At 50.3% G+C, this 27,798-nt stretch overlaps 1 protein-coding gene across 3 annotated transcripts in view; it reads left to right on the top strand.

Annotated features, from left to right (window-relative positions):
• The first annotated feature begins 567 nt into the window (after positions 1–567).
• The window catches only part of PPP2R5C (protein phosphatase 2 regulatory subunit B'gamma), a 162,884-nt gene continuing 135,653 nt past the window's right edge, over positions 568–27,798 (top strand). The window contains exons 1-2 of one of the 3 annotated variants that reach the window (XM_075531112.1): positions 568–668; positions 1,317–1,379. In XM_075531112.1, coding sequence (XP_075387227.1) covers positions 642–668; positions 1,317–1,379 — 90 coding nt within the window. In that variant the 5' untranslated portion in view covers positions 568–641. The remainder of the gene's footprint in view (positions 669–1,316; positions 1,380–27,798) is intronic. The other 2 variants (XM_075531113.1, XM_075531115.1) reach the window with 2 other exon arrangements.

Raw genomic sequence — 27,798 nt, forward strand, 5'->3', positions numbered from 1 at the left:
TTTTGCCTTTGCCATGCCTCACTATTCCTGCTTCCTACGGCCCGGCTCCTCCGCAGCTGTCGCAGCCCCATGCTCCCTCCACAGCCCACCGCAGCCTCGGCCGCCTCGCGGCCCTCACACGCCGGCTCTCGCGGCCGCCGCCGCCCGGCCTGACTTCCCACCACAGGCGGCGCGCGGCAGCGAAGGAGTGACGGAGAGGCGATGGGGAGCGTTAGGAGCACGTGGGAAGCCTCGGCTAATGGTAGAGCGGCGTGGCGGCGGCGGGGCGTGGTAGAGCGGCGGCGGGGCGGGGCCGGCGGGCGGGCGGGGCGTGCTCGGCGGGCGGGAGGGCGTGGCCAGCGGCCGTGGGCGGGGCGTGCTCCGAGGCCGGGGCCGGCGGGCGGGGCGGGGCGGGGGAGGGGCGGAGAGACGCCGCCGCCGCCGTGCCGCCGCCGCCGCCGCCACCGCCGCCGCCGCCGCCGCGGCTGCCGCAGCCTGTGGGAGCCTGGAAAAGGGGAAGCGCGAGCCAGCGGACAACTCAGTCCCCGGGCGGCGGCGGCGGCGGCGGCGACGGCGACGGCGGCCGGCGGGGGCGCGACGGCCGGGGCGGGGGCGCTGCTGCGGGGGGCCGGCGGCGGGGGCGGCGGCGGCCGGCTCCAGACATGCCGAATAAAAACAAGAAGGAGAAAGTGAGTCGGGGCCGCCCGGCGGGTGCCGTCCGGGGGAGCGAGCGACGGGCCCCGGGCGGGCGCAGGCCGCGGGCTGGCTCCTCAGGCCCCGGGGGTCGGGGGGTCGCCAGCCCTGCCGGGGCGGGGGCTCCGGGGCCGGGGCTGTGGCTGTGGCCGCCCCGGACCGATGCAGGGACCCCTTGTCATCCCGGGGCACACGGTACTATTATTATCCCGGGTGGCGGCGGGGCGATGCTCTGGCTCGTGCGCTGCGCTTGCATTTTCGGGTGATGGTGGTGGTGATGTATTTGCTTCAGGTGGCGTTTCAGGATCCCCCTCAGAAACCGCCCAACCCCCCTAGAGTTTAGGGAAGAAGGGATGGTATGTAAATCGACCGAAATGCCCCCAAGTGCTTGGCTATAAAATCCGGGGTACCAGCTTGAAGTTTCAAGCAGCAAAAACGGAGAGAAAGCGGAATTGGGGGGCCACTTGGCGTGGGATATGAAATCTCAAATATTTTACTTCTCACGAGACACTGATGGGTGTTGATTAGCACTAACGAGCACTGGTTAAATCGTATAAGTCCTATGAGACCTGCGTTACTTGTATCCACTGTTTAGAACCTAGAGATTGAAACGTGCCCGTAATTGATTTTCCTTGGTTTCCCAGGAACCACCCAAAGCAGGGAAAAGTGGGAAAAGTCTGAAGGAAGGACAAGACTCAGATCAAGAGGTAATGGCTCTCAAATTAACGTATATGAAATGACAGAACTTTTTTCTGAATGTTTTTTGACGTATGAGATGCTGTGGAGTGGGTTGCAGCTCATTGTTACCCTTTGCCCAACAGAATAAAACACTGCCGGCCCCACCAGCCATCCCTGAAATCAGCCCTCGCCGTGTTTCAACCCATTGTTGCAGCCACTATGTCAGGCCCTCTCGTGGAGGGTTTCCTTTTACTGACCCTCTGCTTTACCAGGATGTCCTTCTCCATTAACTGGTCTTTCCTAAGAGCATGTCCAAAGTATGTGAGACAAGCCTTGCCATCCTCACTTCTAAGGAACATTCTGGGTAGTCTTCTTTTAAGACAGGGTTTTTGCCTCCATCTGGCGTGTGTGTGGCCATTATTCTTTGCTAACACTGTAATTCAAATGCATTAGTTCTTTGGTATTACACATTCATTGTCCAGCGTTCTTTTGCATGAGGCCATTGAAAATACCGTGGCTTGAGTCCGAGCTCTCAGATTGACATCTGGACTTTTGAACACTATTTAAAGAGAGAGGCCTTCTTCCACAGATTTACCCAGTGCGATATGTTCTTTGATTTCTGGGAGATCCAAGTAAAATGAAATCCTTGACAACGTCAGTTTGTTGTTAGCATGATGTTGCTTATTGGTCCGGTTAGGAGGATTTTTGTTTTCTTGACATGGAGGAGTTTATCATCCACACTGTAGTCTTAGGTCTTCATGAATAAGTGCACGTCTTCTTCGGTTTGGGCAGGCATGGTTGTGGTATCATGGTTGTGCATTAACCCAGAAGTGGTTAATGAGTCATCCTCCAATCCCGATGGTGTCAACAGCTCCATGCAGTCCAGCTTCTCTGATTTACTCAGCGTACAGATGGAATAAGTGGCATAAGAGTACACAACCTTGTCCCCACACCTTTCCTGATTTTACCCTTGTTCCATGTGAACAACTGCTCCGGGATCTTCTACATACAGGTTGCACATGAATACTATGGGGAAAATTCACTGCCATCACGTCAATGCGGACTCATAGCGACTTCCTGTGGGTTTCAGAGACTGTAGCTGTCTGTAGAAGTAGAAAACCTGGTTTTTCTCCCTCGGAGCTGCTGGTGGTTTCAAACTGCCAACCATGGGGATTGCAGCCCAACACGTAACCACTATACCACCAGGGCTCCTGAATACCTATTCTTGGTAACTTGATCCATAGTTTGTATGATCCATACAGGTAAATGCCTTTGCACTTTCAGTGAAATACAAGTAAATATCTGGTATTTTTTGCTTTGTGCCAAAACCCATCTGATGTCGGCGGTAATAGCTCGCATTCCATGCCCTCTTCTGAATGGGGCTTGACATTTCTGGTAAATCCCCGTTGATGCTCTCTTACAATCATTTGTGAGTTATCTGCAGCAGAATTTTCCTTGCCTGTGTTATTAATGCTGTTGTTTGATAATGTTCAGCATCCTGTTGGGTATCATTTCTTTGAAATGGGTACAAATATGGATCTCTTCCAATCGGTTGCCTGGGTAGCAGCGTTCCAAATTTTTTGGCTTGGACCATAGGTTCCTAAACTTTTTTGACCTACCACCCCCTTTTCAGAGGAAAGGAAAAAAAATCACCCTGGCAATGAAAAACTCTTGTACTGTATCCCATAGCCCAGAATAAAGTGTAGGTATTGTTTCTGTCAATCGTTCCAGCACCCCGAGGGGGCGGTGTCACCCACTTTGGGAAGCACAGACTCGCTTGGTGTCCAGGTTGGTGAAACAGCTTCCTAGATTCGCCATGCATCAGTGTAGCCCGCACGGGTTCCCTGGACACCATGGGTTCTTGATCATGCGCTACCTCCTGATATGGTTGTATGTGACCCAGTCCTTGGCAGAGTGCCTGGGTGTCTGTCATTCAGTGTTTTGCCGGTACAGTCCTCAAGTACTGTAACCAGAGGCTGAAGCTGTTCTTTAGTTATCTCAGCTTGTGAAATGCTGAGTGTGTTCTTCCCTGTTGGTTTTTCTCTACCTCCCCATCTTTGCACATTTCATTATAATGCTTTACTTCGCCTTTTTTTTTAAAGGTGATAAGGTTGTGTTTTTTGTTATTTTTAAAATAATTTTATTTGGGACTCTTATAGCACTTATAACATTCCATACATCAGTTGTTTCCAGCATATTTGTACATAGGTTGCCGTCATCATTTCCAAAACATTTTCTACTTCAGCTCTTGGTACAGCACCTCCTTTGTTCCCCTCCCTCCCCCCCCTCCACCCTCTTAAATCCTTGATCAATTAGATATTGTTATTATTATTTCATGTCTTAATTACACTGTCCATTGTCTTCCTTTACCCACATTTCTGTTAATCATCCCCTGGGGGGGTCTTCCCCCTCCCTGACCATCCCCCTCCCCTCATGCTATCGCCATGCCCAATACTGTTCCTGAGAGGTTTATCTGTCTTGAGTTCCAGCTCTTATCTGTACTAATGTGTGTCCTCCAGTCTAGCCAGATTGATTTGTAAGGTAGAACTGAGTCATGGTAGTGGTGGGGAGGAAGCATTCAGGAATTAGAAGAATGTTGTGTGTTTCCTTGGTGCGATAATGCACCTGGTTGAATCGTCCCTTCCATATAACCCTTCTGTGGGGGCATATCCAACTGTCTACAGATGGGCTTTGGCTCTCCACTCCAAACCCCTTGTTCGCATCGATAGACTTGTTTGTTTGGGATCTTTTGACACCTGAACCCGTTGACACCTCATGGTCACACAGGCTGGGAAATCTTCTGTTCAGATCCCTTACGTCATCGCTTCGTCCGCTCGCTTTAGCTGCTCTCTGTCGAAGAGCAAGTCCCAGGTCTCCACTTTGGTTTTCTTTGTGGATGATGATGTTCTAGATGCCCGCCCACGGCTCATCTGGCCTTCTGTCCCCAACGTCCAGTGTGTCGGCCCTGTTCTTGAGACGGTCGGTGTGTAAACTCAGGGGTCCTAGATGTGAGATCTCCCTGTGGCTCGTGTGGACTTGTTTTCATTTTCTTCAGCTTCAACTTGAACTTGTCCCGGAGCAGTTGGTGGGATGCCCTGCAGTTGGCCCCCTGACTGTTCGCTTCGATATTGAGCAACTTCATCGGGTCTTTCCAGAGATAGAGTCACTCAAATCCCCGTGTATTCCATCCAGCGAGGCCCACACATGTCGTTGATGTTGATGAAAAAAAGGTGTTTGCAATGAATAAGTCACTGATCCTGCAAAATCCTATCCTGCGGTCACCAGCTTTGGTTCTGTCACCACGGTCTTCTTGGCTTGCAGCTGTTGGCTTCCTCTCACCAATAATCATCCCTGTATCGTGACTGCATGTTTTGACCTTGGGCTGGAAAAGTGGGGCTGACAAAGGCTCAGAGTCTTCTCTCTCCATGTTTCCCTTCAGGGGATGGTGTGAGTTGGTGGGGGTGCGGGGTGGCGGGACGGCACTCTCTCAGTGTTAGTTACTTAAGGGTGATTCTGCTTTGGAGACATCAGAATGTCCTTTTGAAAGTGAGGTTCATCTGCCGAGCTGGTTATTTTTCAGTGACTCTCTTGGCCCCTCACTGAGCAGACTGTCTGTCTGTCTTTGCTGGGCCCGTGGACTTGCTCCGGCTGGAGTCCTGTTGAACTGTGGGTTCCTCCGTTCTCCTCCAAATCCCAGTGCCAGGGCCCATTCGCCTTCTTCCCTCACTTTTGCTCTCACTCATGTCCTGGGCTGTGTGTGTCTCATGCAGTGGTCTTCCTAGTGTTAGTATCTTAAGAAGCCTGGGGGTGTAACACTGCTAACTAAAAGGTCAGCAGTTCGAAACCACCAGCCTCTCCAAGGGAGAGAGATGGGCCTTTGTACCCCCGTAAGCAGTTGCAGTCTCAGAAACGCACAGAGGCAGTCCTAGCCTGTCCTATAGGGCGCTGCGAGTCAGCATGGACTCGATGGCAGTGAGCTTGGTGTTTGAGTGTTAGTGTCTCGTAGTGGTCTTCTGGCGTGTGTCACAGTCGCTACATTGCCACCACTTCCATGTTCTTGTCTGAGACCAGTAGCTCCGGGGTGGACTGGTGCTGCTCTTTTGACTGAGTGGAGCTCAGGGAAGGTCCATAACCATTTCTTCCTTGAGACAGTTGTCATTGGGCTTGAGCACTGAGGATGACGGGTGCAGGTAGCTGGATGAAGCCAGGCAGAGCTCAGTGGCCCTGCTGAGTCCCTAAGTAGCCCAGAGCTGCTTCGTTCAAGTGCCGTGGTTTGCCAGAGCTGGAGGTCTCTGGTCCCATCATCACTGGTTAATTTTCACCTGTCAGAGCCCTTCCTGAAAGCCAGGGGCAGAGGCTGCCTTGCGTTCTGAAATACACTTGGCTGGCCATCTTTAGCAGCCAACTCTAGGCCCCTGGCTACTTTTGCTCTGGCATTTGATGCTGCCCACATTTCCAAAAGCCTGCCCCAAAGCAGATATCCAGAGGCTTCAGGAAGGCAGGGGCTGTTCACCCCAGTCCCTCCCTCCTCCTTCCTTAGGAAAGGCCATCATGTTATACTTCCTTGGCTGCCGTGCCTATGATTTGCGTGTTCACCTCCCTGTCACCCTTCTCCCCAAACAGCTTTCAGTGAAATGTAGTGGCTCAGCAGGGACTGTGCAGGGGCAGAGGGGCTGTGCTCTCTTTGTATGGCCTTTCCTTACAGCCCTATGACTTTCCGCTGCCCCCTGAACCTTCCTGCTGAGGCCGCCATCTCCCCCGACCCTGGTCCCTATGGGTGTTTCGTTTAGCCTTGGCTCTGAAGATGGCTAATGTGACATGGGAAGAGCCTAAAACAAGCCGCCAGCAGCTCCAGACCCCACATGTGTGCCATCCAGGTGTGTGCGCCTGGGGTCCAAGGCTGCCGGTGTGTGTCCTGCGGTGTCCAAGTGTGAGGCCCGCGGTCTTTTCGTACTGTTCCTCGTGCTTTCTAGGAGCTGGCCCGGCAGAGTTTGAAATTGCCACTGAAAGCTGCTGGCATGTTGGGCCCTTCACGGCCTCTTCCCAGGGGTCCCAGAAGCCGCACTGCCAAGGAAACTGGCACTGGGACGCTCTCCGTGTGAACTGTGATCCCGGAAGACAGACTGAGGCACCTCAGTCCCTATGACCTCCAGCTCCGCCCCTTCCTTCTTTACTGCCCCTCCCCCCCACCCCCGTGGTGATCTTCAACCTACTTCACTTCTAGTTCCACCTACTTAGCACATAGGATTGACCCCTCCACATACACACACACACACACACACACACACACGTGAATTAAACCATGATGGCACTGCCCCTCTCCTCCTCTCCCCTGACGCCCAGGGTAACTCTCCATTTGATGACTATGCCAGCCTGACCCGTTCCAATCTGCTGGACACACCCGTGCCGCTTCCAGACCTCTCCAGGGCCGAGTGACCCTCCCCAGCCACAGTGGCTCAGCTTCTCCCATGAGCTCCCCTCTGACAGTGTTTCAGGAGGCTTTGAGGGAGGTGGTGAACCCAGGTGTGCCCGAGGCATCATAGCCAGAAGGTTTGGGAAGTAATCCAGACAGCAAAAAGAATTAGAGGAATGTGGCTGAACAGGCACCTTCAAGTGTGTGGAAAGTTCTCGTGGTCAGACCTGGTGGCTGCTGGCGCACCTAACCAAGCAAGGGAGCCCTTCGGCTTCCATGGCCGAGCTCTTGGGTTAGAGACACGGAACATTTGGTGACCTGAGGAGTTCATTTTTGTTTGTTACTGAAGATAAGGCCCTGGAGTTGAGGAGCATGAGAAACTCAACTCATTGCCGCCAGCGGATTCCTCCTCACAGCGCCCCTGTAGAACTGCCCCTTCGGCTTTCTGAGGCTCCTCCGGAGAGTCGTGTTAAAAACAAAACTACCTTCATTCCGACTCCCAGAGACCGCATAACATTAGGCCTGATCTGCTCCGTGGCATTTTCCCGGGCTGTGGATCCTTATGGAAGCTGATTGTCCCAGGCAGAGTGGCTGGTGGCTTCAGCCATGCACATATGCACCATGCCTCCAGGGTGCCTGTAGAGTGGGACGGTAGAAGGAATTTCTGCCCGGTGGTTAGAAAACACAAAATGCTGGTTCCTGCATTTTGCCATAAATGATGTCACTACAGGCAAGCTGCATCCCTTTGGCAGTCCTGCGTCTCAGATGCTCTCCAAAGCAGGAGGATGAGTTTACAACTTGGTTTAATGATACCCGCAATCCTGCCGGAGAATGGTTCCTTGGTCAGGCAGGCTGAACCTCTTGGTGTGGCAAGGTCACTGTGAGAGGCCACCCCCGCTGCTGGGTGGTGTCTTCCTATGCCAGAACTTTCTGTTTCTTGAATGATCTATATTGGCCCATGTTCCTCTTTCAAACAATATATCAATTTGACACGTTCCTCGCCCAGGTGTGTCCTGGGAATAAAAGTGTGTCTGCTGGCACTTGGTGCTGGTTGACTTCACAGCACACCTTGTAAGGAGCCGGCCTGCTGCTCTGAACCCCCAGGTAACTGGAAGTTGGGGATAGAGGGAGCTAGCTTTTGAGCAGCTGTTCTCAGGACAGCATTCAGATTTTCAGAAACACATTTTGTGACTATTTAGAATATTCATGAATGGCTCCAAGATGTGTGAAGTCCGTTCTGTAGAATGAGACCACAGCGTGGTGACTTTGTGTGTGTGTGTGTGTGTGTGTGTGTGTGTGTGTGTGTGTGTGTGTACATATCACTGCCAAAGTTAGGTCCAAGGAAGTTTTACCACGTTGGGTAAAGTGCTTTGTCTTCTACACATTAAAGGTCACCAGTGGCATGTTCATGTGTTTTGCATGTTCTTCCACCTGGCGCAGTTTGAGACTCTTCTACTGCAAACCTTCCTCTAATAGCTGTTGCTGAAAAGGAGGTGGTGCCGCCAGTCAGCGCTCCAACTTCTTAGTTCATTTTTACATTTTTTACCTTTAATAATGACACCTCTTCTTTTCATCTGATCCCACACATTCTACCACCACCCCTCCATCCCCCTCAGGAATTCCAAAGAGGTGCCCTTGACCCCTGGCCGAATGAGTGCTGGGTGCTGGAGCCACCATTTAGGAGTTAAATGCAATCGTTCTAAAAAATTTACTTATCGAATAATAATAGTACAGCCATTACATATTAGCAGAAATAACTTTTTTTTAAATGAAAAATAGGTCCCTCCCTCCCCACCCCCCAATGTGGGACTTCTGGTTTCTTATCTCTCGAGTACAGTTTAGCCTGAGTATGTTGGAGGCCCCCTGGTGTCATAGTGATGATGCTTGGGAGTGCGAGCTGGAAGTTCAGTAGTTTGAAACCCCCAGCTGCTCCTCGGGAGAAAAGACGGGCTCTCTACTCCCTTAAATTCTACCCTGCCCTGTAGGGTCGCTGTGAGTCAGCATTCACAGGACAGCAGTGGGTGAACTTGGAGGCTGACAGGGAATGTCCCTTTCCTGGTGCCTGCCTCTCCCAGGGGAGAGTGATGATCAGGAGCACCACAGGCAAGTGCTTGGCTGCAAACCCAAAGGGCTGGAAGTTTGAGCCCACCCAGTGGTACCTCGGGAGAAAGGCCTGGTGATCTGCTCCGTCGCGATGGCAGCCTTGAACACTTGAGCGGTTCTGCCATTCGACACCGTCAGAGGGTCACTGTGAGTGAACCGACTCGACAGCACACAGCCTCGGAAGCCGAGTTTCTGCCCCATCTGGGACCTTCCAGGCTACAGTTTCCACCCTTCTCAACTGCGTGACCTATCACCCGAAACTGGACACTAGTGACACCTCGGCGGACAGACAGAAGCTGTACTTTAGCCATATCTTTGAAATGAGGAATGTAGGGAAATGGAATTTTCCGTTTGGATTCGCCATGCCTTTGTGCCCTGGTGCCAGCCTCTGCCCATCATCAGCCTAGAAGAGCCTGGCTTCCTGGACCGAGGCAGCTCAGCACAGAGGAGGGTTGTTGGAGGGGCAGCCAGGAACTGTTCCTGGGCCGGGGGAAGCACTGGTTCTCCCTCTCTGCGCCACCCCCCCCTCTTCCTTACAAGCCGGGCAGTTTGTATACCCTGAATGAGACCAGGGTTTCTCAACCACAGCCCTGATGGGACTTAGGGCCACTTCTCGGTGGTAGCTGCCTGTCCTGTGCACAGATGATCAGCAGTTCCATTGGCCACAACCCTCCAACTGTGACAACCGAACTCACCCCAGGCCTTGCAGTGTGGCCCCCAGTTGAGAACCACTGCTCTGAAAAGACCCCCTCCCCAGAGTGCAGCTGGCTTCCAAGACACGTCGGCAGCATACTCTGAGTGTATTCTTCTACCTGGTCAACTAGCAGTTTGCACACTTTCTGAGAACCAGTATTGCTTATATTAGAAATTTAAATTGCAGCTTTAAAAATAAGCATTATTTCATCGAACAGCAGCAATAACATACCGGTTACATAAATTGCATGTTTCTGTGAAAACTGTTTCTGTTTCTGCAGCCCTTGGTAATGCCTGGCATCTGTGGCAAACAGCTGACTGCCTCGGTCAGTTTGGGTATGTGGCCTGTGTAAAGCTTCGGGCCACCATCCTCTGAAAGGAAGAGGGTTTCCGTGTGCCCTAAACCGTTTGGGCCTTGTGAGTGCCTGGGGGATGACCCTGAATCACACTGCCATGCTAGAAGGCACTTGCCACCCTGTGCGGCCTGCTGAATCTGCTCCTCTTTGTCAGCCCCAGCTCAGGCTCCTTTATCCTGAAACTGAAGGGCAGCACTCTCTCTCATTGCCTCGGGCCACAGATGCAGGGCATTTGAATGCGAACAGCAATCTTTGCCTGCTAGGTACTTGCTATTTATACTGCCTTGGGCTACCTTTGTCTGCTTGTGCCCCATCATCGCCCTAACTGGTTTGTTGAGTCTTAAAGACATTGATAAGTAGGGTCTGGAGTTAGGGCCTGGAGTCAGGAAGTCTTTGGTTGGTGGATTTTAAAAGTCTGTGGGAAGAAGAGCTTCAAATCAATATAGTGACTGATAGAGCTGATGCGGTAGATAAGACAGATAATTTGCTGTTGTTAAGAGGCCTACTTCAATTACTTTTTTGATCCACAGGGGATTGCTGGTAGCCTCTAGGTGGCTCAGCACTCAGCTACTTGCTGAAACATCAATGGTCCAAACCCACCCAGAGGGGCTTGGAAGAAAGGCTTGGTGATCTTCAGCTGAAAGATCACACTTCCACTCTGCGTGACCGCAGGAGCCGGGCATGAACTGGACTCAATCCCACAGCCACTGGGTCTGCTTCTAATAGGGAACTTTTAGCCCACAATTTGTTTTAAATAAATAGGGTCTATTAAAGTGGAAGGTTAGGACACTGAATTCATTTCCTAATATTTTATGAAAGTTTTGAAAGAGTATTTTGCTTTTATTTTGAATCTGCTTTGACATACTGGTACTATAGGTCAGTGGTTAAAAAGTACAATTTCCTAAGACCTCATTTTATTTACTTAAAATGGGGATCTCTATTTAAATACAAAGTTTTCCTTATTTGCTTTGCTGCTTTATTTTTCTTTTTTCATTTAAATTTATCTGAGGACTAATTATCAATTAAACCTAACCTATCACCATATTATGTAGACAGACAAATATATGTGTGGCCTGTACATATTTCCTACTATGGTGCCAGCCCTTTTTGAGCACTGGGGGAGATCTTAAAAGGGAGGCAGTGCCCGTGGCTGTTAGTGTGGTTTGGAAAGAGCCACAGGTGCTGCTTCTGAACACCGCCCAGTCCTCCATTCAACCCTACCTTGGCACACTGGGTAGATGGGGAAAGGGAAAACATGGTTCCTGCGAAGAGCCAGCTGAAACTTGGGATAAGGAAATCAGATGTCCCCAGAGCAGGTACAGGATCCCAGGTGGTGCAGTGGGTTGAGAGTTGGGGTGTTAACCACAGGTCAGCTGTTCAAAACCACCAGCCACTCCACAGGAAAAGAGATGAGGCATTCAGCTTGCATCCAGATGTACAGCCTCAGAAACCCACAGGGGAAATTGTACTCTGTCCTCTTGAGTCATTGTGAATTGGAATCAACTTGATGGCAGGTTTTGTTTGTTTGCTTGCTTGAGAGAGCAAACACAGAATAAGCTCAGCCATTGAGTAGATGCTAACTCATATCGACCCTATAGGACAGAGTAAAACTGCTTCTGTAACTCCTTATGGGAACAGAGAGCCCTGTTCCCCCCCCCCCCCCCCCAGAGCAGTTGGTAGTTTCAAACTGCAGTTAGCCAGCCCAGCCCATACCCATTACGCCCCCGGGGCTCCTAACCAGAGACTATGACCGTTAAATTACGTCGGTCCAGAAAGTGCAGTTGGCTTAAAGGGTAAAGAATGGCCAGTAGGTTGGGTCTGTGGTCACAGCACTCCCTTTTCAATTACCTGCCCATGACACGAGGTATTGCCCCACCCCCCGCGACCCCTCTGGGGCATGATTCATTGCTCCAGAAGCTGGCCATCGCACCATCTATGGTGTCACCTAGTGTTCAACCCTAAACCAAACCCACTGCCGTGCGCGCCCCTGCATAGGGTTTCCAAGGCTGTCGATCTTTACGGAGCAAACAAATTCATCTTTCTCCCTGGGAGTAGCTGGTGGATTCGAACTGTTGACCTTGTGGTTAGCAGTTCAACGCTTACCTGGCAGTGCAGGGTTTATATATTAAAGCATGCTCTCGTCACAGCTGCAAAGTGAATGCAAACCTGTCACCTTGTCATGGTGGGGAGGTGGTACCCGCATGGGTCCAGGTCAGTTACTCTGCTACCAGTATGAGTTGTGCTGAGCTTCCTGCATCACTGGGGAAATTCACCAGGAGCTCTCAGTGACCTGAATTTTAGGAAGATCACATATGTATTACTGGGTTATGCAGCCAGCACGACTCCCCACCTTCACTTTCTATGTGTGGGCGTTATTCCCTTCGCCGCGCTGTACATGAAAATGCATGACAGTCTCCCATGTATCTTAGATACTAGGTGCCGTGCCACCCCCACCCCCAACAAGGACCAGCGTACAATGGTGTCTGGTCTAGACATTCAATTTAACCTTTTTGCCTGCTCCACATTGGTATGTTGAAGCAAGCAAAGGCTTCCTGGTCCCTGCTTCTTGGAAAGTCTGGAGAACAACCACTGCCTTGAAGGGGTGCCTCCAAAATCCAGACAAAGCTTCTATCCTGGATTCTGAGGTGCACCTGGGGGAGGGAGAGAACAAGCCTGGAAATGAAATTCCAGGCAGGAAATTGCTTCCGGAGTTGGAAGCCATTGATTTTTTTCTTTCATCCTGCAAGGTGATTTGGGTTATCTCACCTCCCATGGGATTGGTTTTTAGACGCTTGCCAGCCTGCTAGTGGGGCTGTTACCTGCCATCCTGTTGTCGTCAGACTCAGAGTGACCTCACGTAAAACAGAGCCCAACTCTGCCTGGGCCTGAGCCCATTGTTGAGGCCGCCACAACGGTGCGCCTCATTTTCACAGACCCCGGTACTCTCCCAGCCCTGATCTCCTTCTCTGCACCGAGGTATGAGCCGAGTCCTCTCCTCCTCACTTCCGGGTGTTCCTCTTCAGAGCGATGGGATCCTTCTCCTGGCAGCCCTTGGTGTCATCGGTATCCTGTGCCAGTTCAGTCCTTCCCTTTTTCTGTGTCCCTTGTCCAGCCGTCACATATGAGACTACTGAAGTGAGACCATGGCTTTGGTCAGGTGCACCTCAGCCCTCAAAGTGACATCCTTGCTCTAACCCCTTAAACTCTCAGCTGTCTGAGCTGTTAGTTCATGGAAACTAAGCACAATTTGAAATTCAGTTCCCCATTCATACTAGCCTTATTTATTTATTCATGTGGGGTATCAGATTTATTTTCAATATGCAAAAACTATGTCGCATGTATTTTTAAAATCATTTTATTGGGAGCTCTTGCAGATGTTATAACATTCCTTAGTTCAATCACATCAAGAATTAATGTACAGTTGGTTCCACAATCAGTTTCAAACCATTTTCTTTCTTATTGAACTCCTTGATAGCAGCTCCCCCTTATCCCTCCCCCCCCCACCCTACCCACCAGGAGTTCTTACTTATTTATTTTTTTCCTATAATCTTTTTTTCCCACATCTTACACTATCCAATATATCCTTTCACATACAATTCTGTTCTTGGATCCCATCGAGAGGGGTTATATAGTCATGAGTCCTCTCAGCTCCCTATTTGTTGCACACGTTTGATGGACAATCTTCTAATATTTCCCCAAATTAGTCACAATAGCAAGAAAGAAAAATGATTAGGAAGCCTAAAATTGTATCTCACCTGGAACGCAATCAGAGCAATATAATGAAATTATATGGGAGATGCTAGTTCCATAAAACCGTTGTGGTGGCCTTTACACAGCGGTCGTCCCCTGGCTGAGGCCAGCGAGAGGGTAGGGGGTGGGGGGACCTAAGTGGGGTCACCCTTTTGTCACAGTAGTCGAGGAAGACCAGTGTGGAGCTTCATTTAGTACAGCCTCGCTCCTTCACCAGCCGCAGCTCCGGCGCAGCCCCGAGATAGCACTGCAGCTTCACTGTCCTCTCGGAGGACAGCTCACCAGACCCTCACAACAGCCTCCCACTGTGCAGTCTTTAACTTCCTGTAACTTCTTTAATGAAAAGAGAAACTTTAAGACTAAGTCTAAAAGAAGAAGAAATGTAAATTGGCAGCTGTGAAGGAAGCAGATGAAATTAGGGGAGAGCGGATGGCAAGAAAACAAGGGAGCAAGATGGCGGGACAGGAAAGAGGCCCTCTTAGCTCTTGGTCCGAGGGCAGCCTTCCTTCTGGAGACCTTTACACGTGACACAGAGGCTGTGAAAGCTCTGTTTCCATCGGAGCGTACCCTGGGCCAGAAGGCCTGGAGAAACAGCTGCGTAGACGCATGCTACGCTCTATGTTAGTCTCAGGAACCCACGGGGGCGGTTCTACCCTGCCCTGTAAGGTCACTGTGAATCGGAATCCACTCAGTGGCAATGAGTCTGAGCTTTTATATATGTGTGTATATGATGCTGTTAAAATCTAGGATATATGTAATTAGGGCTCCCAGGAAGATGAAATGGGACAGAAAACAATATCTGAACAGATAATGGCTCAGAATTTTCTAAAAGTAAATGAAAGGGCATTGAGTCACAGATTCAAGCAATTCTGCAAACCCTTATACAGACCATCATAGACAAAAGCAAACTGTGTTTAGGACATTCTGGTAAAACCACTAAGGAGCCCTGGTGGCATAGTGGTTATGGGTTGGGCTGTGATCTGTCAGGCCTGCATTGTAAAACCGCCAGCCACTCGTGGGAGAAGTGGGCGCTTTCTGCTCCCATACTGGATTAACAGTCTCGGAGAACCCACAGAGGGAGGCAGTTCTACCATGCCCTGTAGGGTAGCTTTGAGTTGGCATCGACTTGACGGCAGTGAGTTCAAGTAAAACCACTGAGCACTGACGGCTAGGAGAGGAGCTTGTGGGCGAGAAGACACTTTCCTGGTAATGCAACAGTTAAGTGCTCGGCTGCTAACCAAAAAGTTGGAACTCCCCCCCCTCCCCCAACCCCACCACCCAGTGGCCACACAGGAAAGTCGCAGGGACTTGATCTTGTAACAGAGACAGCCAGGGAAGCCTCCTGGGGTAGCTCTGCTCTGTCCCCCAGGTGGCTGTGAGTGGAGATCACAGCAACATCACCCATATGCCCTGTTTACCTCTGGGTTTAATAGATGAGGGCTTAGCTGACCTTCATTCCCCACCCCCTCCCTTAGAGCGATGCACCTCTTTTTACTTCCTCTATTCCTTTCTCCCGAAACTCGGTATCATAGTTACCCATTAACTGGCTTTTCACTTCTCGCTGCTTTGTGAGATGAAGATACATTTGCTGTATGGTGGGACCAGTCCTTGGAGAAATCAAGGGCCAGCCAACAAGAGAAAAACCCTCACTGATGTGCAGGTCACAACGGCTGCAACAGTGGGCTCAAACACGAGAATCCTGAGAATGACGTGGTCCCGGGCAGGGATTGTTTCTGTTGCACATTGTGTGTGTGTGCAGGAGGGGCAGGGAGGGGTGTCCCTGTGGGTGACTCAATGGTACCTGCCCCCTTTCCCTACAGCTCTGCCCCGCTCGCTTCTCAGCTTCTGTTAGCTACTTTGGCACTGCCTTGGCCTTGGCTGCCTTGGCATCAGTCACATCGAATGGCCTTAATTAAGTCTTCTGTGCTTTGCTGTTGGTTATTTATGAAGGTTGACAATCAGTATGCATAGCTTTTGGCCCTGTGGCAGATATGCAACGATCCTACTTCCTGTTCCCGCTTTCAGTTGTCTAGGAGTTGCTGGTTGCCTTTTATTTTCACACTATTGGACTTCATCATAGTAGCAATTTCCAAAGTCACACTACTCCCTGTTCTATCCGGAGCACCTGTCCTCCTGCGCTGATCGGGAATGGCTGTGCTTTGCCACCCGGGGCTTCCGGTCACCCCCTTCCTGGGTTGCAATGGCCGCTTCCTGAACGCTGTGTCTTCCTCTTTCTCGGTTCACTCCCTGTTCTACTGGGACTTGTTCGCAAGTCACTTCCTAAAAAGGGCACACTCAAGGCCACTCCTCTGAGTCCTTGCGTGTCTGGCGATGCCCTGATCTTGCACTCCATCCTCACCTGCAAATTGACCGGTGGGGAACAGGACGCTGGCATGAAAGTCATGCTGTCTGAGGTGCTGTTCACCTGTCTGCCAGCACCCGTGCTGCCCAGGAAGGAGTCGGATGCGGATCCCTGTGCAGGTGGGATCTCCCAACGGTATCAAGTTTCATAGGAAGAGTTCTCTAGAGAAGCCAAACCATGACCCTTGCATTTTATAAACAGATAAGTTTGTAGAGTTAAAGGGAATGTAAAACAAATTAGTCCACATAGCAGTTGGTACAGAGAGCTCAGTCCAACTGACTTTTGTGGGTCAGTGAGCATACTGAAGGCCTTTCCGATTCACATGGCCACTAGCCCACAATCAAGGAAGCAGAAAGTAGGAAGTGGAGTGTAACAGGCCAGTAGCCCAGCGTGGCGAAGCAAGTCCTAGCAGAGCCTCACAGTAGAGCAGTGCATGGTGGCTGGCTGGGGGTGCGGCATCAGGAGGCATGGCAAGGCGAGTGGAGTCAGCCTGCAGGTAGCAAACACAGCAAAGGGGATGGGCACCGTGGGCGGCATGGGTCAGTACGGCACAGCGGTGCAGTCCGTGGTCGGCGCTGGAAAGTGGTGTGGAGTGCTGCATTGCTCACAGCAGCATAGCACACGTGATGAAGCCGGCCAGTTAGATAAGGCAGCATGCTGGTCCCACCACCAAGGAGGGAGGGAGGCCGGCCTCAGAGAGCCATATACCTTGGCTGCAACCTGACGACAGGCTCAACTCCACCATATCTTCTTACAAATGCCATGTTGGCACGACAACCCTAACGCTCACACAGGGTAGGAGTCTGCATGCCCTGAGCTGAGCACGCGGGTGGACCCCTTTGGCCTGGAAGCCTTGGTCCTGTAGCTTGAGGACGTTCTCCCTGCCTGCTGCTTCCACAACCTCTACTTCGGAGCTTCTTAGGACTGAGACAGCTCCTACAGACGGGGCCTCTGAGTCGCTTTCTTCAGTAGTCTGCCTCAACGCTTTTGTGATTAGTTGTCCTGATTTTAACTCGGTGCCTTCTGCAGTTTATTTCAACAGACCGCTATTAGTATTCAAGACTATTCTTGTTTTCTGCCCCCTTGCTCCGCCCACACTCCTGCCCCACAACGCCCTGGCTGGTTTGATGGGTACAGTACCAGGGCAATCCTAGGGATGGCATCAGGTGATTTTCATGCTTGTTGAGTGCATCTTTCTGTCTCTCCATGCCCTCTTTCCCTTGGTCGTGGCCCTTCTCTTCAGGGTGTCGGTGGGTGTCAGGCCTCCCTCCCGTTCACATAAGCCCCTACTGTGTGCTGAGCACCTCCTCAGAGCTGGCAGTCAGAGCCCTGGGCAGGGACCTGCCATGTAGTGAGGACCTTAGGAACCCCTAAGGGGCAGTTCTCTTGTCACATGGGATCATGTGAGCTAGAATCGACTGTACATGACGCTCAGCGCTGAGCATGGTGACACAGGAGTGCTTCTAAGGGGCACAAGTGACATTTAGTGTGCCAGAGCCTCCACTTTGTGGGAGGCTATAGACGCCAGTAGCAATGCCCAGTCTTTGTGATGGTCCAGACTACTCACCTGGAGCTCTGAGATCGAGGGAGGGAGGCTGCTCCTTAAGGGATCAGGGATGATCTCCCAGAGCTGTAGATGGTAAGGCTTGAGGGTACAGGTGGGTAAGGAAAGCCCAGCCAGAGGTGGCAGCAAGTGCAAAGGCCCTGAGGCAGAAGCTTGCTGTCGTTAGGCATGTGGAGTCAGGTCCAACTTAGAGCAACCTTATTTTTGACAGAATGAAACCCCACCTGATCCTATGCCTTCCTCACACTTGTTCTTATGTGCGAGCCCATTGTTGCAGCCACTGGGTCAGTCAATCTATCAGGGCCTTCCTCTTTCCTCACTGCTTCTCTGCTTTACCAAGCATGGTGTCCTTTCTCCAGGGGCTAACCTTGCCTGATGACATGTCCAAAGAAAGCAAAGTAGAGTCTCACCCTCTTTGCCTCTAAGGAGCACTCTGGCTTTACTTCCTCCACGACTTATCTACTGCCCCGATTCTTCTTTTATCTTCCTTATTCAATGCCCAGCATGACTAGGTGAATCCAACACAAAGATGGCTGGGAAATGGGCGAGGGAAGAGGTGGAGGCACTCGGGTGGGCGCAGGCCAGGCCCAGGAGGCTCTTGTGAGACCTCATCATCGGGTTCTGGGTTTTTCTTTTAATTGCATGTGACTAGAAGCTCTTGGGTGTTTTGACCAGAGACATGATGTGGCCTGACTTGAGCATTTATTAATCTCTCAAGAGCTGCCGTGGAGCTAGAGGGTGAGAGGTGAGACAGGGCAAGCAGCTGGCAGCCTTGCAGGTGAGTGTGGCTTTTTCTGCTTAGTCCCGGGGTGGTGTGTGTTAGGAGGTCAGGGTCTCTTCGCTGGGGGCTGAGTTCTCACCTCGGCTAGGAGCTGGCACTCAGGGGTATTTGACCCCTAACAGCCATAATGCAGAGAGCTTGACCCTCAGGGCCTTGGTTTTTCCTGGTTCTGTTTCCTCCTGGACACAAAAGGTCCATTCACCATTGTTCTGCAGGGAGCACATGGGTAGCACTGGACAGATGAATGTTCAGACCACAAATGGGGCCCCATCGCTTCAGCCCCATCTCCCACTTCTGCCCTCCCCAGAGTTCCTGATCCTGAGCCCCTTCAGAGCTCTGTAGAAGCCAGGGCCCTGTTCCCAGGAAGCAGTGCAAGCTCAGGCTTCCTTTTGCTCTTCTTATGACTGTACGGTGGACAGTTTCACGTGATTTGCACCTCAGAGAAGTTCTTAAGCCCATGTGATTGTGTTCACTGCCGATTTGTCAGTAGGCACAAGTCCATCCGTGCTTACCTTGCTTATTGGGTAATCCTATACTGGTGGGGGCAGACTGCCTGACTCCTCGCCTCCGTCCTCACTGCCCTGCCCGCCAGCCTTAGAAGCACGGGCATCCGCTGTGGACTCGTGGTCCTTATGAGAGCTGGTAGTCTTCCTGATCCTTCACTCCCCTTTTCACTGGCTTGGGGCTTACCTGGAACAGGAACATCTGTCTGCCCTAGTACAGGGGTTGTGGTAGCACACACCCACTGCCACCAGGGCTGCTCCTTCTCCGTAACAGAGACGAGAAATGGCGTCTTGTCTCTGCTGCGAATGCTCAGGAGTCCTGTCATAGCAAGACAACGTGCAAACAAACTGACACGGTTGTGTCCCAGTAAAGCTGTGTTTATAAAATCAGGCTCAGCACTTGCAGGGCCCCTTTGCCAGCAGGCTGTGTACTGCTGCTGCCCCATGTACCTCTGTTTGTGGGCACTCATGGGTGGCATGCAGTGGTTATGCGGGTCAGAGGGTATTTCTCTGTTCAGATACACATCACCTAATGCCTATTTGGACAAAGTCCAGCTACATGTACATTCATAGTCCCACAAGGTCTTTTCCTTGTTTTATTTTGCTTTATTTTTTAAGGGAAAGCCTGGCTGCTAACTGCAGTGTCAGCAGTTTGAACCCCCCAGCGGCTCCTCAGGAGAAACATGGGGCTTGCTCCTCCCATAAAGAGTAACAGCCCTGGGCACCCACAGGGGCAGTTCTGCTCTGGGCGACTATGGGGTCGCTATCAACTTGATGGCAGTGAGTTTGGGTTTTTCAATTTAGTGGCATTAAAGACTTTCCAACCAAGGCTCTTGCAGCATTGGACCATGGGTAGGATGCAAGCAGGTAAGACAAGGACAGGCTCTTGAGCTTTTTCTGGTGGGTGGAGGCAGGGGTGTGTGCACTCCGCTCCCCTGCTCGCTGCTGCCTGTACCTCTGCCTCTGCCTGCAGCTCCAGCAGCAGCTGCAGTCACAAGGGCGTTCACAAGGCCCAGATCACATAGTGTCCTAGTTTGTGGACGTCCAGCAGAGCATCCTCTGCAAGTGGTCAGAGACCTGTGATTGGGCCTGCCCCAAGACACAGTCGCACCTCCCATCTGGTGGTGGTGTTTGGAGTAAGGGCCGGAGCTGCCGGAGTAGCACAGGACCCCTTGGTGGTAAAACCTCCAAGGGGAGGTGCTGCCTGCAATCCAGGAACCTACTTTGTTATTTCCATGCATTGCTTCACTCTGCAGAGGTGGACAGTCTGCCTCCCACAGAGCTTTTTTAGTCCAAGACAGGGTCATTGCCCAGCTGTGTCCAAGTTGATAGGGCAGCGGAGGGGATGGTGGGCACTGGGGGGCACAGTAGGGTTCTGTGTTTTTCCTGTCAGCACCTACAGCTGAGGTGAACCTCAGACTGAGAGGATGCTCTGCAGCTCTTTTTGGTTCATGCCCTTCTGCTCCTGGTTTTCTCTGTCTGCACACCAAGGAAGAACGGTGCTCTCTGCAGGGGGAGGGGAGGAGAGGGTGAGTACCGAGTCTGCAGAGCCCTGCCCTCCACCCCTCATGGGGCCTGAGCCGAATGCTAACCAATGTTAGCAGCCAGGCTAGTAGACACCCTCTTCCAAACCGAGTACCCCAGACCATCGTCAAAGCACCACAACAAACGTGCTTCCATCGAGTGCATTCTGACGCATCGACCCTACAGGACAGGGTAGCACTGCCCCCACGACTCTTGGGCCTCAGCCCTTGCCGGAACCCCACTGTCTCTTCAGGGAAGGGGCCTGGCTCGAAGGGGCAGCAGTTCCTCGGCAGCACAGCTTCGGCTTGAGCCTCTCCGCAGCATTGCCGGCCATCTCCAAGCTGCCCACATGCTGTGTGCGGCCGCAGATGCACTTCCTTATAGCTGGGGAGGTGGCACGCCCTCAGAAACCTCTCAGGGCCACTTGGCGACCTGGGGGTCAAGGAGACGGCGGTTAGTTTGATTTTGTTCTCAAACTGGGTGTGATCAATACTTGTTGTTAGGTATCACTGAGTCCGTTGTAACCCATAGCGACTCTATGCTCAGCGGAATGAAACGCTCCCTGCACAGTCCTGCGCCATCCTTTCAATGACCCCTATGCCTGAGCCCACTGCTGCAGCCACAGTGTCCGTCCTTCTCCTGGAGGGCCTTCCTCCGTTTGCTGCCCATCCACTTTACCAAGCAGAATGTCCTTCTCCAGGGACTGGTCTCTCCTGACAACACGTCCAAAGTATGTCAGATGGAGTCTCGCCTTCCTGGCCTCTAAGGAGCACACTGACAGTACTTCTTCCAAGACGGATGGGTTTGCCTTTTCGTAGTCCATGGAACTGTCAGTACATTTCTTCAGCAGCGTGTGAATTGATTCAAAGTCATCGGTTCTTCTCTGATCTTCCTCATTCAGCGTCCTGGTGGTGTAGTGATTCCGTGGTCGGCAGTTGGAAACCACCAGCAGTTCCATGGGAGAAAGACTGGGCTTTCTACTCCCGTCAGCAGTTAGTCTCCGAAACCCACAGGAGGGCGCTATGAGTCAGCAATGACTCGATAGCGGTGACTTTGGTTTGGTTTGGGATTCAGTATCCAGCTTTCACGTGCATATGGGGCAATGGAAAATACCCTGGCTTGGATCAGGCACACCTTAGTCCTCCAAAGTCACATCCTTGCCTTTCAATACTCTTAACGCAGTGGTTCTCCACCATGACCCTTTAATACCATTACTCAGGTTGTGGTGACCCCTGTATGTGGGCGTATCTACACGTGGGTGGACCCACCTGGAGTCGGATAGAGGAGTGGTGTCTCGGTTCCTCAGACCATCGGAAATAGGGTCTTAGGTGACCCCTGTGAAAGGGTCGTTTGACCCCCAAAGGGGTTGCAACCCCCAGGTTGAGAACCGCTGTGTCTTGTGCAGCAGGTTTATCTAATGCAATATGTCCTATGGTCTCTTGACTGCAGCTTCCATGAGCTTTGATTGTGGTTCCAAGCAAGACACAATCCTTGACAGCTTCAACCTTTACTCCATTTGTCATGATGTTACCTCTCAGTCCAGTTTGAGGATTTAAGCCACCTTGGCATTGAGTAGTAATCCATAGTGAAGGCTGTCATCCTTGATCTTCATCAGCACGTGCTTCAAGTCCCCCTCACTCTCAGCAAGCGAGGTGTGTCATCTGCATACCAGAGGTTGTTAATAAGCCTTCCTCCATTCCTGATGCCCTATTCCTCTTCATTTAATTTAGCTTCTCGGATGATTTGCTCAGCAAACAGCTTGAACAAGTATGCTGAGAGGATACTACCCTGGCACACACCTTTCTTCATTTAAAAAACATGCATTATTCCATTGTTCTATTTGCACAACTGCCTCTTGACCCACGTACAAGTTCCACATGAATACAGTCAAGTGTCCTGGAATTCCTATTCTTTCTCAAGGTTATCCATAGTTTATTAAGGTCAATAAATGCCTTTGTAGTCAATAAAACACAAGTAAACATCTTTCCGGTGTGCTCTGCTCTGAGACAAGATCTATGTACCATCAGCAATGGAATACCTTGTTCCATATCCTTTTCTGAATCCAGCCTGGACTTCAGGAAGTCCCCTGTCAGCGTACTGCTGCAACCATTGTTGGACGAGCGGAGTAGCACGGGTTCCCCTTGGTGGTAAAACCTCCAGTGGGGAGGTGCTGCCCTCCATCCAGGAGCCTATGTTGTTATTTCCATGCATTGCTTCCACTCTGCAGAGGTGCAATTTTGCTTGCCTACCAAATCCAGGATACTGTTCTATAGTCTGAGCATTCTGTTGGGTCACCTTTCTTTGGAATGTGCACAGATATAGATCCCTTCCAGTCAGTTGGCCAAGTAGCTGCCTTATGAATTTCTTAGCAAAGATGAGTGAGTGCTTCCAGTGCTTCTTCAGCTTTCTGAGACATTTCAGTTGGTGTTCCATGAATTCCTGAAGCTTCTTTGTGGCTAATGTTTTCAGTGCAGCTGGGACTCCTTTCAGCACCATTAGTCCTTGCTCCTTTGCTGTGTCCTGAAACGGTGACTGCCGACTGGTTCTCTTGGACACGGTGACTCTGTACTCTTTTCATCCTCTCTTGATGCTTCCTGCGTCAGTCCATATTTTGACCATAAAATCTTTCAAGATTGCAACTCAAGGCTTGATTTATTTTTTTTTTAGTTCTTCCAGTTTTATTTTTAAATCATTTTATTGGGGGCTTTTACAGCTCGTATCACCATCCATCCATCCATTGTGTCAAGCACGTTTGTACATATGTTGCCATTGTCATTTTCAAAACATTTTCCTTCTACTTGAGCCCTGGTATCAGCTCCCCATTTCCCCTGCTCCACCCTCCCTCCCTCCCTCATGAACCCTTAATAATTTATTTTTAATTTTCCCATGTCTTACACTGACTGCTGTTCTCTTCACTCACTTTTCTGTTGTCCATCCTCCTAGGAAGGGGTTACATGTAGATCGTTGTGTTTGGTTCCCTCTTACTCCCCCCACCTTCCCTTACCCTCCTGGTATCTCTATTCTCACTAAATCTGAGGGGTTTATCTGTCCTGGATTCCCTGTGTTTCGAGCTCTTATCTATAGCAGTGCACATGATCTGGTCTAGTCAGATTTGTAAGGCAGAATTGAGGTCATGATAGTGGGGTGGGGGGCTGGGAGGAGGCCGCATTAAAGAACTGGAGGAAAGTTGTATGTTTAATAGGTGCTACAGTGCACTCTGATTGGCTCGTCTCTTCCTTGTGACCCATCTGTAAGGAGATGTCCAGTTGTCTACAGATGGACTTTGGGTCTCCACTATGTGCTCCCCATCATTCACATTGATGTGATTTTTTGTTCTGGGTCTTTGATGTCTGGTACCTGATCCAATCAATACCTCATTATCACACAGGCTGGTGTGCTTCTTCCATGTGAGTTTTGTTGCTTCTCAGTTAGATGGCCACTTGTTTATTAAGCCTTTAAGACCCCTGAGCAGTGGTTCTCAACCTTCCTAATGCTGCTACCCTTTAATACAGTTCCTCAAGTTGTGGTGACCCCCCAACCATAACATTATTTTCATTGCTACTTCATAACTAATTTTGCTACAGTTACGAATTGTAATGTAAATATCTGATATGCGAGATGTATTTCCATTGTTACAAATTGAACATAATTTAAACAGTGATTAATCACAACAATATACAATTATATATTGTGAAATATTTATTATTGTGAAGTATATATTTTCTGATGGTCTTAGGCGACCCCTCTGAAAGGATCATTCAACCCCCAAAGGGGTCATGTCCCACGGGTTGTGAACCACTGCCCCAGACTCTGTATCTTGTAATAGCCAGGCACTACAGAATGCAAGATTATTAGAACAAAGTGTTCTTGCATTGAGGGAGTACTTGAGTTGAGGCTCAGTGTTCATCTGCCACTGTGATACTTAATATATAAATATATGTACATAGATATCTTTCCCTATAGTTATATATATATACATTTGCATATGTGCATGCCTGTGTTTAGGCCTCTATAAATGTCCTTTGTCTTCTGGTTCTTTCCTCTATTTCCTTTTACTTTGCTTTTGTTCCACTATCATGTACAGCCTTCATTTGGGTTTCAGCAATTCCTTTGTTATATTGCCCTTGATTAAGCCCCACCAGGCATCCTGTACCCTTCTCTCCATCGATTTTAGATCACTTGTTATTCCCTTGTCCCTGGATTGGTTGACACCCACTTTCCTTTCTCCTGCCTCCCCTTCTCCTGAAACAGGGACAGGCTCTGCACCATCCTCACAGTCATTCTCCATTTGACTGAACTGTCAGTCTCATTTTCGTCTCCATAGTGTTTGTCCCGCTTATCTAGATAGACATTCGGACAATAATAAGTGCAGAAACAAGACAAAGCCAAACAAAACGACAAAGAAAGCCAAAACAAACAGAAATAACAACAACCACCAAAAACACCACTGACAAAAAAGGAAAAGCCTATAAACAGTAGGAGTATTTTCCAGTGGAGTCTGATGGGGTGCCACACTCTAGCCCCAAAGTCTGTTGGTCCATTGGTATTCCCCGGGAGTTCTTCCAGTTGAAGTTACGCTGCACGTGTTCTTCCTTTCTGGGTTTCTAATTCCAGATTTTGGCACATTTCATTCTGATACTTTGCTCAAGCTGCCCTTTGAAATTTTGGGTTCAAGACTCCATCCTCTTTTCCATTTGCTTTAGCTACTCGATTAAGAGCAGGTTTTAGAGGCTCTTCTGACTTGCACTTTGCTCTTTCAGTAATATCCCACTGTTACAAAAACAAAGCGAGAGGGTGAAGGAAGGCCTGGGACTTCTCCCACCTCCCGGTGACCTCCTTTCCAGCACAGAGCCCACCCCAAAGGGGCCATCGAGGCTTTCCTGTCCTCCCTAAGTCAGGAAGCGGAACAGGACACTGCCTCTTCAGAGAGATTGCTTGCCATTTCACACTAGCTATCCCGTTTTGACTTTGTGAGTAACCTGGGCCAGGGAAGCATACCTGTGCCCATCAGGTAATGTTTAGCCAACACCAATGCCTTTCACAGGCCAGATGTTCATTCCCACTCACTCAGTCTGGAGCGAGAGTGAGTGATCAGGCGTCCCCAGGCTAACCCACAGCCCTCACCCAAAGCCAAACCACCAAACCCTTACCTTCAAGCCCTCCGTGTTACTTACTGGGTAGGCCTGCTCCACAGGCTTTCTTGGATGTACACTTTACAGAGGCAGATTCCAAGGGGGCACCTGGTGGGGTCAGACCGCCAACTTGGCCTTACTGGCACTTCCTGGTGCCGGTGCCAAGGTCCAGGACTAAACCTGGAAGAGTTTGGGGTGTTTGGAAGGCAGCACCCTATGAAGAGTTAGACCCTGTTTGTTTTTTTCATTCTACCTGGGCTCCTCCTGGGTGGGTTGGGGCCACGGGGAGCAAGAAGGGGGTTTAGCTGGTGAGGCAAACTCTTGAGGGAACTCACCAGTTGACCGGGGAGCGAGATACACTGTGACAGGGCAGCAGGAAGAGAGGCCAGTGGGGGCCATAGGCAGAACAGGCTCATGGTCAGCCGGGGCGGTCAGGGAAGCTTCCCAGGACAAGTGGAAGGGAGCAGGTGAAACAACAGTCCTTCAAGTGATCCTAAGAGGCAAGTACGATGGACTTGTCTGGAGGTGGAGCTCCGGGCACAGATGTGACTGCGTGTGTGGGGAAGGAGAGTGAGAAGAAGGGTGCTTCTTGAGAGTGGCAGGCTCACAGAGCTGCTCAGAGTGCTGCAGATGGCAGGTGTGAGACCCACGCCTGCTTCAGGACACTGAGCGCACGTTAATAGAGCAGACCTGTGATTCAAGGTGTGAGGTGCAGAAAACTTAAGAGTACAATGGAGATGGTCAGGTCAGCCTGCAGGGGCCAGGAGATGGGCATCTGAGATAGGACTTGAAGTTGGGTGTTTCCGAAGCTCTGCAGGGAGTGTGTTGCCAGGGTGATAGGCATTACAGGTTGCAAGAACAGGCATCAGACCAGGACCTGTTTAAAGAACACTGGAGAGTCTAAGCATAGCTTGTCTGACCTGAAGTATCTACCGGCTGTCAGTGAAGAGATGTATTTGGAAAAGTCGGTTTAGGATAGGCAGTGACTGGCCTGGAGTCGATGCTAAGGAGTTGGACCCTTCTCCTAGAGAGAGTAGGGAGCGTCTGCCCTTTTTGAGCAGGAGAGCAGTCCAATCTATATTCTAGAAATCTGCTAACAGGAGACAAAGCGAGTTAGGAAAGTTGCTCTTCTGATACTCTGACCAAGAGGTAATGGGAGAAGTTGCAGGGTCCAAGGTGAGCAAACAAACTCCATTTGCATTTCTCTACGTAAGCAAAGAGAAATCGAAAGGGAAATTAGGAAAACAATTCCACTTATAATAGCCCCTAAGAGAATAAAACACCTGAGATAAATCTGACCAGGGACCTGAAGGACTCACCCTATGGACATGATAAAACACTGCTGAAAGAAATTAAAGAAGATTTCAAATAAATGGGAAGATGTTCCATTTTATGGATTGGAAAACTTAACATTGTTAAGATAGCAATACTAGTCAAAGTGACCCATAGACTCAGTGCTATCCCAATAAAAACTTAACAGTCTTCTTTATATAGGAAAACCAGTTCTCAACATGATATGCAATAGAAATCAGCCCCAAATAGCTTAAAAAATGTTTAAGGAGAAGAACAAAGAAGGAAGACTCGCTCCTCCTGATTCACAAACATACCATGAAGTACAGCCAGAACTGTCCTTCGAAACAAGCATGACCAGACTCCGCCTCATGTGCTTTGGGGTGATATCCGGAGGGACTAGTCCCTGGAGAAAGCCTCCGTGTGTGATAAGGAGATGGAGCGACGGGGTGGCTGCCACAGTGGCTCAAACGGAGAATGGCTGTGCGGATGGTGCAGGGCCCGTCCTTGTTTCATTTCTGGTGTACATCGGGTCACTGTGCGTCAGAACCAACTTGACGGCACCTGACAACACCAACAGACCCAGTCATGACCATCAACCACACAGCCCGGGGAAACAGTGGAGTCCAGAAATCAACACTAAAGCATCTGAAGCCCATTTTGACAAGGATGCTAAGTCCATTCAGCAGGGAAAGAGGAATCTACGTTCAGAGAAACGGTACAGGATCTTTGCCCACACTATACCCCAAAATAAATTCAGAATGGAATAAGGACCTGAACGTGCAAACTAAAACCATAAAGTTCTTAGAAGAACAAGCAGGGCAGTGCCGTCAGGTGTAGCTTTCAGCAGTGGGTCCAGTACAGATAGCAAAAGAAAAGGTATACAAATGGGACCTAATAAAATTTGGAAACTTTTGTTCATCAAAAGGCTACCCAAAAATGTGAAATAGCAAGCTACAGACTGGGAGAATACCTTT

The sequence above is a fragment of the Tenrec ecaudatus genome, chromosome 14 (assembly GCF_050624435.1).
Source record: "Tenrec ecaudatus isolate mTenEca1 chromosome 14, mTenEca1.hap1, whole genome shotgun sequence".
Classification (NCBI taxonomy): Eukaryota; Metazoa; Chordata; class Mammalia; order Afrosoricida; family Tenrecidae; genus Tenrec; species Tenrec ecaudatus.